The sequence below is a fragment of the Lithobates pipiens genome, unplaced genomic scaffold (assembly GCF_037356315.1).
Source record: "Lithobates pipiens isolate NorthernLeopardFrog02 unplaced genomic scaffold, aLitPip1_a1.2 Scaffold_18, whole genome shotgun sequence".
Taxonomy (NCBI): Eukaryota; Metazoa; Chordata; class Amphibia; order Anura; family Ranidae; genus Lithobates; species Lithobates pipiens.
In genome coordinates this window covers 532749493-532765271 of record NW_027507758.1, presented here as the reverse complement: position 1 = coordinate 532765271, position 15779 = coordinate 532749493, and the positions used below count along the sequence as shown (strand labels likewise).

At 42.0% G+C, this 15779-nt stretch overlaps 1 protein-coding gene across 2 annotated transcripts in view; it reads left to right on the top strand.

Annotated features, from left to right (window-relative positions):
• The window catches only part of NBAS (NBAS subunit of NRZ tethering complex), a 1050553-nt gene that overhangs the window by 44683 nt on the left and 990091 nt on the right, over positions 1–15779 (top strand). For both annotated transcript variants that reach the window (XM_077488811.1, XM_077488809.1), the window contains exons 7-9: positions 2231–2364; positions 6359–6492; positions 9135–9233. In XM_077488811.1, the coding sequence (XP_077344937.1) occupies positions 2231–2364; positions 6359–6492; positions 9135–9233 (367 nt within the window). The remainder of the gene's footprint in view (positions 1–2230; positions 2365–6358; positions 6493–9134; positions 9234–15779) is intronic.

The following is a 15779-nucleotide window of genomic DNA, read 5'->3' as shown; positions in this document are numbered from 1 at the left end:
AAATTATTTTTCCCCAAAAAAGTGCTCTTGTAAGTCCGCTGTGCAAATACGGTGTGACAGACAGTATTGCAACGACCACCATTTTATTCTCTAGGGTGTTAGAATAAAAAATATATATCAGGTTTAGGAGTTCTAAGTAAAGGCAAGGAGATGAGCTTCCCCTGCCTGCCAGCCTCATTAGCATTGCTGGTTGTCATTCCAACGGCCACCACAAGAGGGCGCCAGATTCCAGAAGGAACCATAGGATCGCAGAAGGCCTCAAAGCCGAGGGCTCAATTACCGGCCACCGGCGCCGCGGCCCGACGCGATCACGCCGGGGGGGTCCACGGAGACAGGATACCCCCAGCTGTGCTGCCCCAGGCGCCAGGTCGCTAAATCTAGTCGCAAATGCGACCTGGCGCCCGGGTTTTGACGAGCCCTGCGTTAAATAGTGATGAAGCGTTAGAACATCTGACAGTATTTTTCTAGCTATCTGTGGCTTCCTGCGCTAGGGACAGCCACACCCTCAGTTCATATACTGTATGGGCATAACGAAGACAGGGAGTGAGAAAAAAATCTCCATTACAATGTTACAAGCGGAAACAAAATTCTGCCTGAAAGTTTGACTACTCTAAACGCCTATTTAAAACTTTGAAGAACTTTGACTGGAATTTGACTTTAAAATGGTTCTAAAGGCAGAAGTTTTCATCTTAATGCATTTTATGCATTAAGGTAAAAAGCCTTCTGTGTGCAGTAGTCCCCTAATACTTACCTGAGCCCATCTTGATCCAGCAATGTTGAAGGAAAGACTCGGCTGCCTGGCACTCTCCCTCCTCATTGGCTGAGACAGCAGCATGGCACCATTGGCTCCCTCTGCTGTCATTCAAGTCAATAAGCCAATAAGGAGAGAAAGAGGGGGCAGAGCTGAATCACAGCTCTGTGTCTGAATGGACATACAGATCAGCGGCTCGACTTGGGTGCCCGCATAGCAAGCTGCTTGCTTTGGGGCACTTGGCAGGAGGGAGGGGCCAGGAGCACCAAAGAGGCACCTGAGAAGAGGAGGATCTGGGCTTCTCTGTGCAAACGCTTTATACAGAGCAGGTAAGTATAACATTTTTTATTTTTAAATGGAAAAAATAACTGAGACTTTACAGTCACTTTAAAGTTAGCTGCTAGAAAAAGCATTGTCAAAAATAAGTAAATTAATATTAAATGCATTAGGTTTTTCATCTCATCAATATGACTTCCAGGTAAACTTTTACAGTACTAGCTAGAATGTTTTGTCACTAAAAGAGCTTTTGATCTGTTCATTTTACTAGAAAAGCATTTTGTTGTATCTGTTAAGTGAGTGATCAGGTCAGAAGTAAGTCTTGCTGTCTACCTCCTGTGTTATCTCAAGGAGTCTAATCAGCCCTCCTATGTCATATCTAGGACTACTGAACTATTTGCATGTTGTGGAGATTAGTGGAGGGGGGGAAACACTCAGTACTTTTGACCGAAACAACTGGGCAGGGCTGATGGCATTCAGTCTAGAAACGTGGTTTTGGTTTGTTGTTTATTTTGCCTTTAAATATCCGCATCTCCATCAGTAAATTTTGCATTCCTTTCCCTCTTTCTGCTCCTACAAGCAAACCTGCTAGCCATTTTAAACTTTCAATTAAAGTAGAAATTCTGTCTAAGCAGAAAGCCCATGATACTTGTTACCTTTTTTTTTATCAGTCAGAAAACCTTCCTATTTATGCGCCTTGGTTTTAAAGTGCCTTTAATCAGTGGACCTCTGGGTCCCTGGCCAATTTGTCCTGAGCTTGGTTAGGGAAAATTTGGTCAACCAGCATGGATATTCCCAGTTCGTCACATTTTTGTGTTGTACAAACATAAAAGTTGGTCCAATGCAAAAATCCATTACAAAAACCTACTCCCTTGCAGTCTACAAATGAGAGTTTATGCAGAGAGATGTCGTTCTAAAGGGGAGGAAGCTACAGTGTTAGAAAAAGATTTGGAAAAAAGGGTCTTCTCTGAGACCTTCTAAACCCTATTTAAAATTTGCACTAAGCTAAATTGAGTAGTAATAGGACTTCACTGGAGCAATTTTCTTGTTGCACTGCGTTGGATGACCATGGATGGCATGTTTGATGAAGGGTAGTGTGTGTGTGTGTTTTTTTTTTTTTTAAGGAGAGCTTGATAAATACTGGATATCTCCAGTTTTAGACATAGATATTGGAAAAATAATCTTATTGTTTTCCTGTTTTAGTTCCCAAGGATCCAAATCCGCAGTGGCGATGTGTGGCGTGGAGCCATGACTGCACATTGTTGGCTTATGGTGAAAGCACAGGGACTGTCAGACTCTTTGATCTCGTGGGAAGTGAGCTCTTTGTCATTCCACCGGTATGTATGATTTTACCTGCCTAATGTACGTACTTATGTATGCAAGAGGGAACAGTCTGAGAACATGTGACCAGGCTATGGGCATTGAATTATTTACATATCCTTAGTAAGCAGTAAATGAACATCCGTAGCTGCCAATACTGTGGAGCAATTTTTCCTTGTTGATTACACCAGAAACTCTGAAGTTTGGTTGCAGTCCATTTTTGAATAGCTTATAGCACCTACTATTTGTTGACTTTAGAAGGCTACCACATCCTTTCTTCCAAAGGAGGCAAGGGGGTCTTGCATTTAGTTCCTCTGTTTTAAAAATGTGAGGATGTATGTCTTCACAGTACCTGCAGCTACAGTGGTCAGTGAAGACTTGTTTTAAAGTGTGTTTAAAGGCAATTTTTTAAAAGTTTTTTGTATGGGGTAAGGCAAGGAAATGGAGGCTGCCATTTTTGGCACATGCAGTAGAATATCAAACTAGGGCCAAATTAGACCGATGCCAATTAACTACTGCCATGTTTTTAGAGTATGGGAATAAACCAGAGAAACCCACATGAGCACAGGCAGAACATTTCAACTCCATGCGTGTAGTGTCCTAATCAGCATTCAAACTGAGGATCCCAGTACTGCAAGGCACTACTAAGCCACTGTGCTGCCCAGCTATGCTTTAAAGCAACCCTTTCTCGAAACTAATTTGCCCATAATCACTGTTTATGTAAAGAAGATGGCCCAATCCAGAGAAATCCCTGGCTTGAGTCTGGTTTCTCCCACGACTTCCACATCACTGCTATGTCCTTTGGTTACTCAGAAGTTAGCAGGAGGAACCAATGGGGGCAACGTTGGACACAGAAGCTCTGTTCTTCTGGGTTGACTTTTGTCAGTGTGGATGGCAGTAGGTAAGTTTTTTTTTTTTTTTTTTTTTTCTTTTTTTCTACAGTAGTTTTTTTATTTGTTTTTACATAGTCAGGTTTAAAAAAGACACAAGTCCATCTAGTTCAACCAATAAAAACAACAGCCATACAATCCCATATACACAATCCTATACCCAGAGGAAGGCAAAAAACAATATAAAGTAGTGAGTATACAGCTTGTATAACAGTGTAAATTTGCTGTCCCCTCAAAATAACTCAACACACAGCCATTAATGTCTAAACCGTGAGTACACCCCTAAGTGAAAATGTCCAGATTTGGCCCAATTAGACATTTTCCCTCCCCGGTGTCATGTGACACGTTAGTGTTACAAGGTCTCGGGTTTGATGTTATTGCTCTCACTCTCTCTGGATGTTCAACATGGCACCTCATGGTCACTGGAAGTTCAACGTGGCACCTTATGGCAAAGAACTCTCTGAGGATCTGAACAAAAATAATTTTTGCTCTACATAAAGATGGCCTAGGGCTATAAGAAGACTCCCAAGACCCTGAAAACTGAGCTGCATCACGGTGGCCAAGACCATACAGTGGTTTAACAGGCCTCACCATGGTCAACCAAAGAAGTTGAGTGCACATGCTCAGCGTAATATCTAGAGGTTGTCTTTGGGAAATAGATGTATGAGTGCTGCCAGCTTTGCTGCAGAGGTTGAAGAGGTGGGGGGGGTCAGCCTGTCAGTGCTCAGACCATATGCCGCACACTGCATCAAATTGGTCTGCATGGCTGTCATCCTAGAAGGAAGCCTCTTCTAAAGATGATGCCCAAAAAGCCTGCAAACAGTTTGCTGAAGACAAGCAGACTAAGGACATGGATTACTGGAACCATGTCCTGTGGTCTGATGAGACTTTGTTCAGATGGTGTCAAGCTTGTGTGGTGGCAACCAGGCGAGGAGTACAAAGACAAGTGTGTCTTGTGTACAGTCAAGCATGGTGGTGGGAGTGTCATGGTCTGGGGCTACATGAGTGCTGCCAGCACTGGGAAGCTACAGATCATTGAGGGAACCATGAATGCCAACTTGTACTGTGACATACTGAAGCAGAGCATGATCCCCGCCCCTACTGGGGCGAAGGGCAGTATTCCAAGATGATAACGACCCCAAACGCACCTCCAAGATGACCACTGCATTACTAAAGAAACTGAGGGTAACGTGATGGACTGGCCAAGCATGTCTCCAGACCTAAATCCTATTGAGCATCTGTGGGGCATCCTCAAATGGAAGGTGGGGGAGCGCAAGGTCTCTAACATCCACCAGCTCTGTGATGTCGTCATGGAGGAGTGGAAGAGGACTCCAGTGGCAACCTGTGAAGCTCTGGGGAACTCCATGCCCAAGAGGGTTAAGACAGTGCTGGAAAATGATGGTGGTCACACAAAATATTGATACTTTAAGCCCAGCGGTTTAGACAATAATGGCTGTGTGTTGAGTTATTTTGAGGGGACAGCAAATTTACACTGTTATACAAGCTGTACACTCACTACTTCACATTGTAGCAATGTGTCATTTCTTCAGTCTTGTCACATGAAAAGATAGAATAAAATATTTACAAAAATGTGAGGGGTGTACTCACTTTAGTGAGATACTGTATTTTCTGGTAAAGTAGCTTCGTCCAACATGTTCAGTAAACATTTCCCTGGATCTTCTGCTAAAGTAACCTGAAAAACAGACCTTATAATAGTCAGAACCCCTTTCTAGTATATGTGACGTTTTGGACATCTCCACATTATGTGGATGAGAGTGGCAGGGCTGTTTTTTCTGGAGTGTGGTATGTCCGATGCAAAAAAAAAATAATTGTGTAAATTTTGTTGGTGGGAGATGAGTTAACCTGTGAGAGTGCAGACATCATCTTCCACTGGTGATCTGTTAAAGTGCCCAAATCTTTGGACCACTGTTCTTTAGCTGGAACAATCACCTATGCTCGAAGCTCTAATCGTGTGCTTCAAAAAAAAAAAAAACTCATAGATATCTATGCATCTGGCGCCCTGCATATAGATTAGGGGCTGGGCGTATTGGATTAGGGGGGCGGCGCCCATGGTCCCCTAATGGAGTGGCCACCACTGTTTGTACCCCTATAAAGATTGAGAAAGTGTATTATTTATTCTCAATCTAGCAGTGGGATTATTATTCAATAAATGAACCCATGACGCAACTTTCGGGCCAATACCAAAGGCAGATAAAACTTCCCATAGATATTCCCACTCCACACTGTCAAATGCCTTATGATCATCCAAAGAAAGAATTGCTCAATTGACAATATATACTGGCCATTGCATATTCAAAAGTAATCATCTAATATTAGTAGCTGCTTCTCTTTTAGCTATAAAGCCTGATTGATCAGTGTGGATTAGGTCAGGAATGCATTTAGATTAGCCTATTAGCAAGAAGTCTCGCCAGAATTTTAACATCGGACTTAAGAAGGCAAATAGGATGATAAGACTCTGGCTTAAACAGGTCCTTCCCAGGTTTAAGAATTTCTATGACCGTTGCTTCCGACATTGAAACTGAGTTTGTTGTTTATTAGCTTCCTCAAATACTCGCAAAAGTTCAGGCAGGAGAATCTGCCCATATTATTTCTAAATCACAGTATTCACTATTTTACATGCACAGCTTTTATGTGCAAATTGTGTTTTGAGATATGATCATGTTAAGAGCACACGTGTATTGGTGTCTGTACCAGCATGACTATATAGCAGACATATAAGCAGTCGGTCAGTTCCCCTTCCACACATAGACTCTATTTCTGGCTGTGACCATACCCAAATTACAGAGGAATCAGTGGGCCAAATGGACTTGGAGGAGCTTTTCTTTTGGTTTAGTATATGGGAGTTTTTATTAGCTTGGGGAAGTGGTGCACCCAAAGCCATTGTTGTACTCTCTCTGTTTTAAGAACTTTTATAGACTGTGTGTGGATTTCATTTTTTCACATGTTTAATTGGTAAGGTGTGGCACAGAATAAAACAGTTCAATAGTTTCTAAAGATGTTATGTGTTTTAGATGTTGCTTTGTTTTAAATATACTGCTAATGGGAATTGATCATGAAATGAAGTATTAGGCCTAATGCAGTACTTTTTTTTTTCCCACAGCAAAACAGCTTCCCTGGGGACCTGAGTTATGCGATTGCTGGTCTGGTTTTTCTAGAGTACAAAGCAAGTGCACAGTGGTCAGCTGAACTTCTGGTAATCAATTATCGTGGACAGCTCAAGAGTTATCTAGTCAGGTAAATCTCTAATATCTTTTATTGTAAGGTCAACACCAAGGCTCGCTAAATCTGGGGAGCCATGGTGACTATTACACCTAGGTCATGTCTTCTCTGTACGCTTAATTTGTGCTTTACTTTCTAATTTTAAATTTTTTTTTATATACACTGGTTTTGCAAAAAATAAAAAGGCCAGCTTTTATTCTGTGCGATAATATAACAGCAGTCCCATAACTGTCAAGAAGTTAAAAGTTCTGCATAAGCAGTATTAGGCCTCTTTCAGACGAGTGATCCGTTCAGGTCCGCCTATCCGTATTTTAGGCGGACCTGAACTGATGCTCCATAGACCTCTATGAAGCGTCGGATGTCAGCGGTGACATGTCAGCTGACATCCGACACGCTCCGATCCAAAAAAGCGTGACAGAGGAAAAACCTACTTTTCCATCCGTCCTAGGGTCGGGTGACAACGGACTCTGCGGTCCGTTGTCATCGATCTCCCATAGGGGAGAGTGGCGCTCTGAAAAGTCCGTCCCTGCACAGTGTGCAGAGACCTTCCTGCTCAGCGGAGATCGCCGAGTCGATCCCCGCTGAGCAAGCGGATGTCCACGGGGTGGATCTTCACGGATCCACCCCATGTGAAAGAGCCCTTACACTTACCTGTGGCGACATGTGCCTTCTGTCTTTTCTCCATTGAAGCATTACAACCTCTGTCAGGATCCTTAAGCTGAACTCAAGTCCTGTCTTCAGTCATGTATAGACTGCTCTCCTGTTTTGAAATGTATTAATCTGATTTTACAGTGTGCATTTGAAGCTGCAGTGAGTCAAAAAGAGCCCTCTTATTTTCTGGATAGTGGACAACCAGCTTCATCTAACCTCTTCCCCACCCTGTCCCTGGCTTGGCCTATTCATTCATTGGATTTCAGGCCTTTCATTCAGTTGGCCTGTGTGTGCATGCTAATACAATCAGCCTAGGAACACCCACCCCTCCATACTGACAGCCACCCATTGAGGCATTTTGATATTTGAACAACTCCTGCCAAGAGCCAGGCCACTGCTTGCATCAGGGCTGGGGGTCCTTCTGAGGAGTTCTGAGGCAAGGTGTTGTGCTGTTTTCAGGAAGTGATCTGCCTGCATTGCAAAATGATTAAAATGGAAAGCTGTTGTTGAAAAAATGTCATTGGCATGTAAAGTATCTCGCAAAAGTGAGTACTGTTATACAAGTTGTTCACTCACTACTTTACATTTTATCAAAGTGCCATTTCTTCAGTGTTGTCACATGAAAACATTTAATAAAATATTCACATTTTGGAAATATATTATCTTTTGATGTGACAACACCGAAGAAATTACACTTTGCTGCAATGTAAAGTAGTGAGAGTACAGCTTGTATAACAGTGTAAATTTGCTGTCCCCTCAAAATAACTCAACACACAGCCATTAATATCCAAACCACTGGAAAAAAAAAGTGCGTACACCCCTAAGTGAAAATGTCCAAATTGGGTCCAATTAGCCATTTTCTATTCCCTGGTGTCATGTAACTTGTTAGTGTTACAAGGTCTCAGGTGTGAATGGGGAGCAGGTGTGTTAAATTTGTTGTTATCGCTCTCATTCTCTCATACTGGTCACTGGAAGTTCAACATGGCACCTCAGGGCAAAGAACCCTCTGAGGATCTGAAAAAAATAAATAAAAAATTGCTGCTCTACATAAAGACGGCCTAGGCTATAAGATCGCCAAGACCCTGAAACTGAGCTGCAGCACGGTGGCCAAGACCATAAAGCGGTTTAATATAATAAAGATATAATAAAATATTTACAAAGATGTGAGGGGTGTACTCACTTTTGTGAGATACCGTATCTAAGGATTCCAATGCACTGTTCCACCGCACACATTCCTGAAGAGATGGCTGTGTAAGTTGGTGCTACAATGACCACTGATTGGAACCATAAATAGTCAGACCGAGAGAAGGTCACCAGCACACCATGGATCTCCAGAATGGGTCCAAAACTTTATTCAGCGTTCACATTGTTACAGCAGAAAAAAAAATTGGAGACTCACAGGACCCCTTCATCAGACATTTGACAAAGTATATTACAGAACAGAAGTTATTTAAAGAATCATCCTCCAATCAGTGGACAGAAAATGAGCTCAGCCCCACATCATAATGACCCTATATTCCTGCCATATTCCCCTATACATACACTTCAGCTTTAGGCATTCAACACCTTGGTGTTGGTTGCCTATGTAAACCGTTTGTGCTCTGTTGCTCCTTACAAAATAAAGGGATAAGGTACAGTTACAATACAATTCAAGATGAGGGCTGCTTTTAAGATCATACTTGCACATCATGGCACACTTGCCTCCAAGAGTACTCGCCTCCTGCAGTGTGACATCACTGCTGTGACGCTGCGTCTGTCCTATTTTGCCAGTCTTCATTCTGGTCTGGCATCTTCTATGTCTGCCATTGGGCAGCCACTCATGGTGATACTCCTTAGCGTATGCACAGAAGTTACATTGTCCCAGGCACTGGGCTGAATTCCTGAAATCTCACACATGGACAAAGCACAAATTCTTCTTAAAGTATAATTTATTCTCTTGGGATAGTTTTATTTTCCTGAAGAATTTAGGAATGTTTCTTTCTTTCTTTTCTTTTTTTTTTACTTAGTGTTGGTGCCAATCAAAATTATCAAGAAAACCATAGCTTCAACTTTGGATGCCATTATTCTCAGGGTATCTCCTCTGTGGTTTATCACCCCGGGCACAGGTGAGTTATGACAGCTGATTTTCTTTATATTAAGGGAAAACCATCAGTATTATGTGCTTTTGTCTTTTATGCAATAGGTGCTCAAGATTATAAAGAGTAGATTTGGGAAATGTAAACCTTCTGAAATTGTTGCCATGCCATTGACATAAGCTTTTAGTATACAGTATACTGAGTCTCTGGAAAAGGTGGGAACATCAGTAGTTCCCATTTGACATGTTTTACACCAATGCTACAGAAAACTATAGCAACCGGGTAATCTGTATTTCAGGGAAGTGGTTAGCGGTGGCATCCTCTGCATTTCTCTATAACAGGCTTACTTTAAATGTGTATTGGCTTGTGTAATCTCCACAGTGAAGCGTCAAAAACATGTTTTTGTGTGGGAAAGATTAGATCCTTTGTCAACCTCCATGGTAGTCAGTTTACTTGGTTTAGGGGACCCTCAAGTGTAGCCTGGACCATCAGCAAAGGGCTGCACATGATATTCAGTTAATCTAATGTAAACGCTATAAAAGTTGTCAGCTGCTTCATTCCTCTGCTATCAGCATGATTTACTTCTGATAAGTTTTCCTGACACCAAGAGAAAAATGGTGATGGGAGGGATCTCAAGCCAGGTCTGTTCTTGTGTGCTGTGTGAAGGGGGTGTGTCCCTTACCTCCAATCAGCTCATAGTGCTTTCTTCAATGAGCTTTTAGTGTAACCTTAGCTCTCGGCCCCCTTTTTTAACTATCAGAATGCAGAAAAGAGAGGGCTGCTGATAGACAGGTACAACTTAAGTAAGAGGACTTGTGTATCACCTGAGGCCAGTAACTTCACTGGGTATATGTGCGAGTTCACAACCACTTTAAAGGATAAATTCACCTTTTGGAATATATTACATGTTTCGCCTGTATTTAGCAGCTGTTCCTGCAGCTGCAACCTCTCCCTATCCCCCCCTGCTTCCCCAGTGACAGTGGGTGGGCATCTTCTCTGGGTGCCAGCTGTCACTGTTTGAAAAAAAACATGGCCGTGCGGGGCTCTGCCCTCCCTGGACACATTCATTCACAGTCCTCTGTGAACGGGAAACTATACATCTCGAAAACTGTCCGCTTGTAGTTTCAATGAACTGCCACAACTGCTTTAACATTTGTGCTCCCTACAGCCCCCTAAATATTATGGCACATTTGATAATTCTCTCAGCAAGGCCTATGCTGTCAGAGAAGGAGAAAGGGAATGGAGAGCACAAATAAATTGATACAGAAGTGAAAACCTTAAATTAAAAATAAAAAGAAACCCAGACCTTTTACTAGTAGATGTCAGATTAGAGAATATTTTCCTTCACTGACCTGAGTAAATCGGTAAGACTGAGGAATGCACAACAGGTGCCAAAAGGCTGTGGGTTCTCTGTAACCAATGTTCGCCTCATTTTTTAATTCTGTTGTGGCAGGGACAGAAAGTAATGGAATCTAACCCCTCAGTGGGTGCACAGCAACAAAATCCTGAACAACATGCTATGCCCACACACCATTGCTTCCCTTTCTCTCATGTGGGCTCTACTGTTATTTTTTTTTTTTTTTTTGCTTTTTTTTTTTTTTTGGGCCAGTCATGTGCTTCCACAGGTCCTCTTCACCTCTTCTCTATGTTTCTCAGTGATACTGATGTTGTGATACATTGAACACAGGGTGCTGTGGTGATGCACTGTATGCACAGTTGGGGGAATCAACTAAGCTTCCTGTGCCATTATAAAGGTGCAGGAAACTAGTGTAAGTGGCATAATCCACATTAACAAAGCTTATAATCCTCTTCTAGGTCTACGTGTGCCACCCGCTCCAGTTTCTATTTCACAGTGATACAGAAACTGGAGCAGGGCTCGCACCTAATTAACAAAAGGATTCCTTCAGCTTTTAATATAGAGCAGTGTTTCTCAACTTCAGTCCTCAAGGCACCCCAACAGGTCAAGTTTTCGGGATTTCCCTCAGAGGAAACAGCTGTGGTAATTACTAAGGCAGTGAAACTGATCAAATCACCTGTGCAAAATAATGGTAAGCCTGAAAACATGACCTATTGGGGCGCCTTGAGGACTGGAGTTGAGAAACACTGTTATAGAGAACTGTCACAGATCCGCGCCGTCATCAGACCGCTCACTTATCTCTCTGTCCGTGCAGTGATTACTCTGCACATGCAGAGCCTGTAGGGTTGCCAGCTTTCCTCCTGCCTTCTGTTCTCGGCTAGAGAGACGAGTGGGGTCAAGCAGATGGATCTGGAGCATGCAACTCCATCTGGACTTCATTCTGTGCTGTGTCCATGACAGAACACAGACCAGATTCCTCTTTTTGTTAATTAGGAGAAGGATCTGCCCTGTTTTCTTGGCTTTAGAAGAGTGGTACAGACATAAATCCTGCACTGCTCTATGCTAATTCCCCTTTAGTGTTTCCTTTGTTTTCCACCTCAGAAGACTGAGGACATCTTGTGGTGAAAAAGAGGCACTACGGTAGACAGCTTAGAGTTGCTTTAATGCTTTGCCACTCTGTCAGGAAAAAAAAAAGTTTCATCCTGGAGTAGAGCTTTAAATATTTCACAGTAAGGTTTCGTATATTGGTGCAGTGGATTACACTTTTACTTCATAGCTTTCTGTAAAGACTGCTCCTTTTTATTTTGGGTTCTGCGTGTGGAAATATTTAATCATCGCAAATAGCCTTCTGCTCAGCAAAGAGGTTTAGGAACCACTGAAGCAATAGCACCATTAATCTTAATAGAGACTCTGGTGGCTGCCACTTTCTCAGGATCTGTGTTTTAAAGAAAGCACTTTTGTTTTTCCCTCAACTGTGTGCTGCCATCATGAATTTTACCTCCGTCCTCCGAGAGCGGCCTTGTGTTTTCTTTTTCTTTCACCTTAACTTCATATGGCAGCTCCATTCCAGCTGACATGGGATCTCATCCATCCTGATAACAGCCTCTTAAATTATACATCTGCTGTTGTAATGTGATGGTTTTTTTCTGGAGAAAACAACCTAAAAGGTTCTCGCTGCAATATGGTGGTAACGTAAGATGTCGCTCAGGTATATGATGGCTTGTTGTCACGTCTGCTTGTCAGCTTTACAGTCTGATCATAGAACCCAGCACCTACTCGCCCATAGCGCTCCCAAACCAATAACATAACAACGTTTTTCCTCATAGCTTCAGGACTGCATTGGTTTTTCTCCAGTATGATCCATGGTGTTTTCATTGAGCACATACTGAATAGTGATTGTAATGTAATGGTATTGTTTACCTTTTTAAAGTAGAACTACAGGCAAAATCAAAAATTTTATATATTATGCAGTCTGTTGTTAGTTTTAGCCCAGCAGTCCTTGTTCTTTTGAGTCTCCCTGTAAGGTAATTCTGTTACCTGTATATGAATACGAAAAGTACGTGCTGCCTTATACACCAAAAGCACTGAAATAACAACTAAATATCAAATTAATAAATGTACAAAACAAATACTATGCATATGACATGTAAATGAAAAGTCCATATATGCAGTAGTGTGCCCAAATCTTCTATTAAAATGTGTTCCACCTGGTGCATATGAAATTCACACTCCGCAAAACAATACGGCCAGCAAGACGACCCTCAAGCAGATTTAAACTGAATCCAAATCTTAGGGGCTTGGACAAAGTCTTCTCCCAACAAAGCCCCATTTTCTCTCTGTTGCTGGGATTGTGAGCGGAGGTGGCTAGTCTTCCTTCACTTACAGCAGATGCATATGTTGGCGGTGGTACAATATCTCACAAAAGTGAGTACACCCCTCACATTTTTGTTTTATATTTTATCTCATCTTTTTATGTGACAACACTGAAGAAATGCCACTTTGCTACAATGTAAAGTAGTGAGTGTACAGCTTGTATAACAGTGTCAATTTGCTGTCCCCCTCAAAATAACTCAACACACAGCCATTAATGTCTAAACCGCTGGCAACAAAAGTGAGTACACCCCTAATTGGGCCCAATTGGCCATTTTCCCTCCCTGGTGTTATGTGACACATTAGTGTTACAAGGTCTCAGGTGTGAATGGGAAGCAGGTGTGTTAAGTTTGGTTTTATCGCTCTCATTCTCTCATACTGGTCACTGGAAGTTCAAAGTGGCACCTCATGGCAAAGTACTTTCTGGGGATCTGAAAAAAAAAAAAAGAATTGTTGCTCTACATAAAGATGGCTATAAGAAGATTGCCAAGACCCTGAAACTGAGCTGCAGCATGGTGGTGAAGCATAAGAAAGCCCGCAAACAGTTTTAAGACAAGCAGACTAAGGACATGGATTACTGGAACCATGTCCTGTGGTCTGATGAGACCAAGATAAACTGATTTGGTTCAAATGGTGTCCAATGTATGTGGCGGCAACCAGGTGAGGAGTACAAAGACAAGTGTGTCTTGCCTACAGTCAAGCATAGGGGTGGGACTGGGAGTGTCATGGTCTGGGGCTGCAGGAGTGCTGCTGGCACTGAGGAGCTACAGTTCATTGAGGGAACCATGAATGCCAACATGTACTGTGACATACTGAAACAGAGCATGATCCCCTCCCTTCAGAGACTGGACCACAGGGCATTATTCCAGCATAATGACCCCAAACACACCTCCAAGATGACCACTGCCTTGATAAAGAAGATGAGGGTAAAGATGATGGACTGGCCAATCATGTCTCCAGACCTAAATCCTATTGAGTATCTGTGAGGCATCCTTGAACGATAGGTGGAGGAGGATAAGGTCCCTAACATCCACCAGCTCCGTGATGTCAACATGGAGGAGTGGAAGGACTCCAGTGGCAACCTGTGAAGCTCTGGTGAACTCCATGCCCAAGAATGTTAAGGTAGTTCTAGAAAATAATGGTGGCCACACAAAATATTGACACTTTGGGCCAATTTGGACATTTTCACTTAAGGGTGTACTTACTTTTGTTGCCAGAGGGTTAGAGATTAATGTCTGTGTGTTATTTTGAGGGGACAGCAAATTTACACTGTTATACAAGCTGTACACTCACTACTTTACATTGTAGCAAAGTGTAATTTCTTCAGTGTTATCACATGAAAAGATATAATAAAATATTCACAAAAATGTGAGGGATGTACTCACTTTTGTGAGATAATGAACATTTCATCCACATGTGGGTAGAGTGGATATATTAATGTCCTGCGTTTAAATAAACATATTACACTATTTACCTCCCCTCTTCTGGTCTTTTTTGGAGCACTGGAGACAAAATGGGGCTTTTTTTGGGAGAAGACGTTGTCCAACCCCCCAAGATTTGGATTCAGTTTCAATCCGCTTGATGGTTACCTTGCTGGCCGTAATGTTTTGGTGAGCACGAATTGTATAAGCACATGGTTTAGCACTTTTTAGTAACACACTATTGCATTTATAGGCTATTCATTTACACTTGTCATATGTATAGCATTTGTACATTTATTAATGAGATTTTAAATTCTTTGCAGTGCTCTTGGTGTAAAAGGCAGTGCCTACTTTTCATATTCACATACTTTTATAGCGTTTTCTTTGCACTTAAAGGGGCAACAGCCTTGATTAATTAGAGTGATATATTGTTCTTTTGGTTGGCACCCTTCATATTCATTGTAGTCATTGTTACCTGTTGATTCTGACAATAGACTTTTTTTCATTTTCAAACTCTGTTGGCTCTACAGTGAAATCACTGCAACATTGTCAACATGTAGAGTAAACTGTTGTAAATGGACTTTATCCACTTGGTGTTACATAACCCACAACCGTAAAATCGGTCTGTATATGCAGCATAGCATGCTTGTTATACTCACTGTGGAACTTAAGGGGTTAATTCTCTGCATTGTGTATACAGGCTGTTTTATCCTGTAGGCACAGATCCTCCCCTCCTGCACTGTCTATCTGGGGAAAGCCAACTAACACAGGCAGGGTAGCCAACCTGCACATGCTCAGTTGTGTCTTTTATGCTGGAGAGAACATTTCCTTGTTCTCAGAGATGGCCAAGTCACATGATATTGACATCACACACGTTATATGCAGTTTACAAGTGAATGTTTGTAAGTATTATTATTCTTTCTTTTTTAATAAAGTATTTTTGGAGGATTTTTGAGGTGTTGGGTTGAGAGAGGTGGCGGATCACGTGCATGCTGATCTGCACTTTTCAACGGGTATATAGCAGCATTATTTTTATAAGGCACAGACACAGGGCTCATTACAGGAATTCATAGAGATGATGGTGTAATTTTAAGCCAGTGGGTTACCAACCCCTTTAAATACAATTATTACAGATATTAACCCCATAAAGGTACCAGAATACATCTTTTTACTATGGACTTACTGTCTAGTCTTTTACGGATGTACAGGCTCCTCTCCTGTACTGAAACTGCTTACTTGGATTTTACTGCACTCTGATTTTTCTCACCATGTGCGTTAGAAGCTGCAGCAAGTCAGCTATAGCCCACTTCATCCTGCCTGGAGGATGTCCAGCATCATATAGTCCTTTCCTTCCCAGTCTTGTCTTTGATCTGCTTCTTTCATTCACTGGATTTCTTTTCTTTTAGTCATGGAGGCTCAAAGTCACAT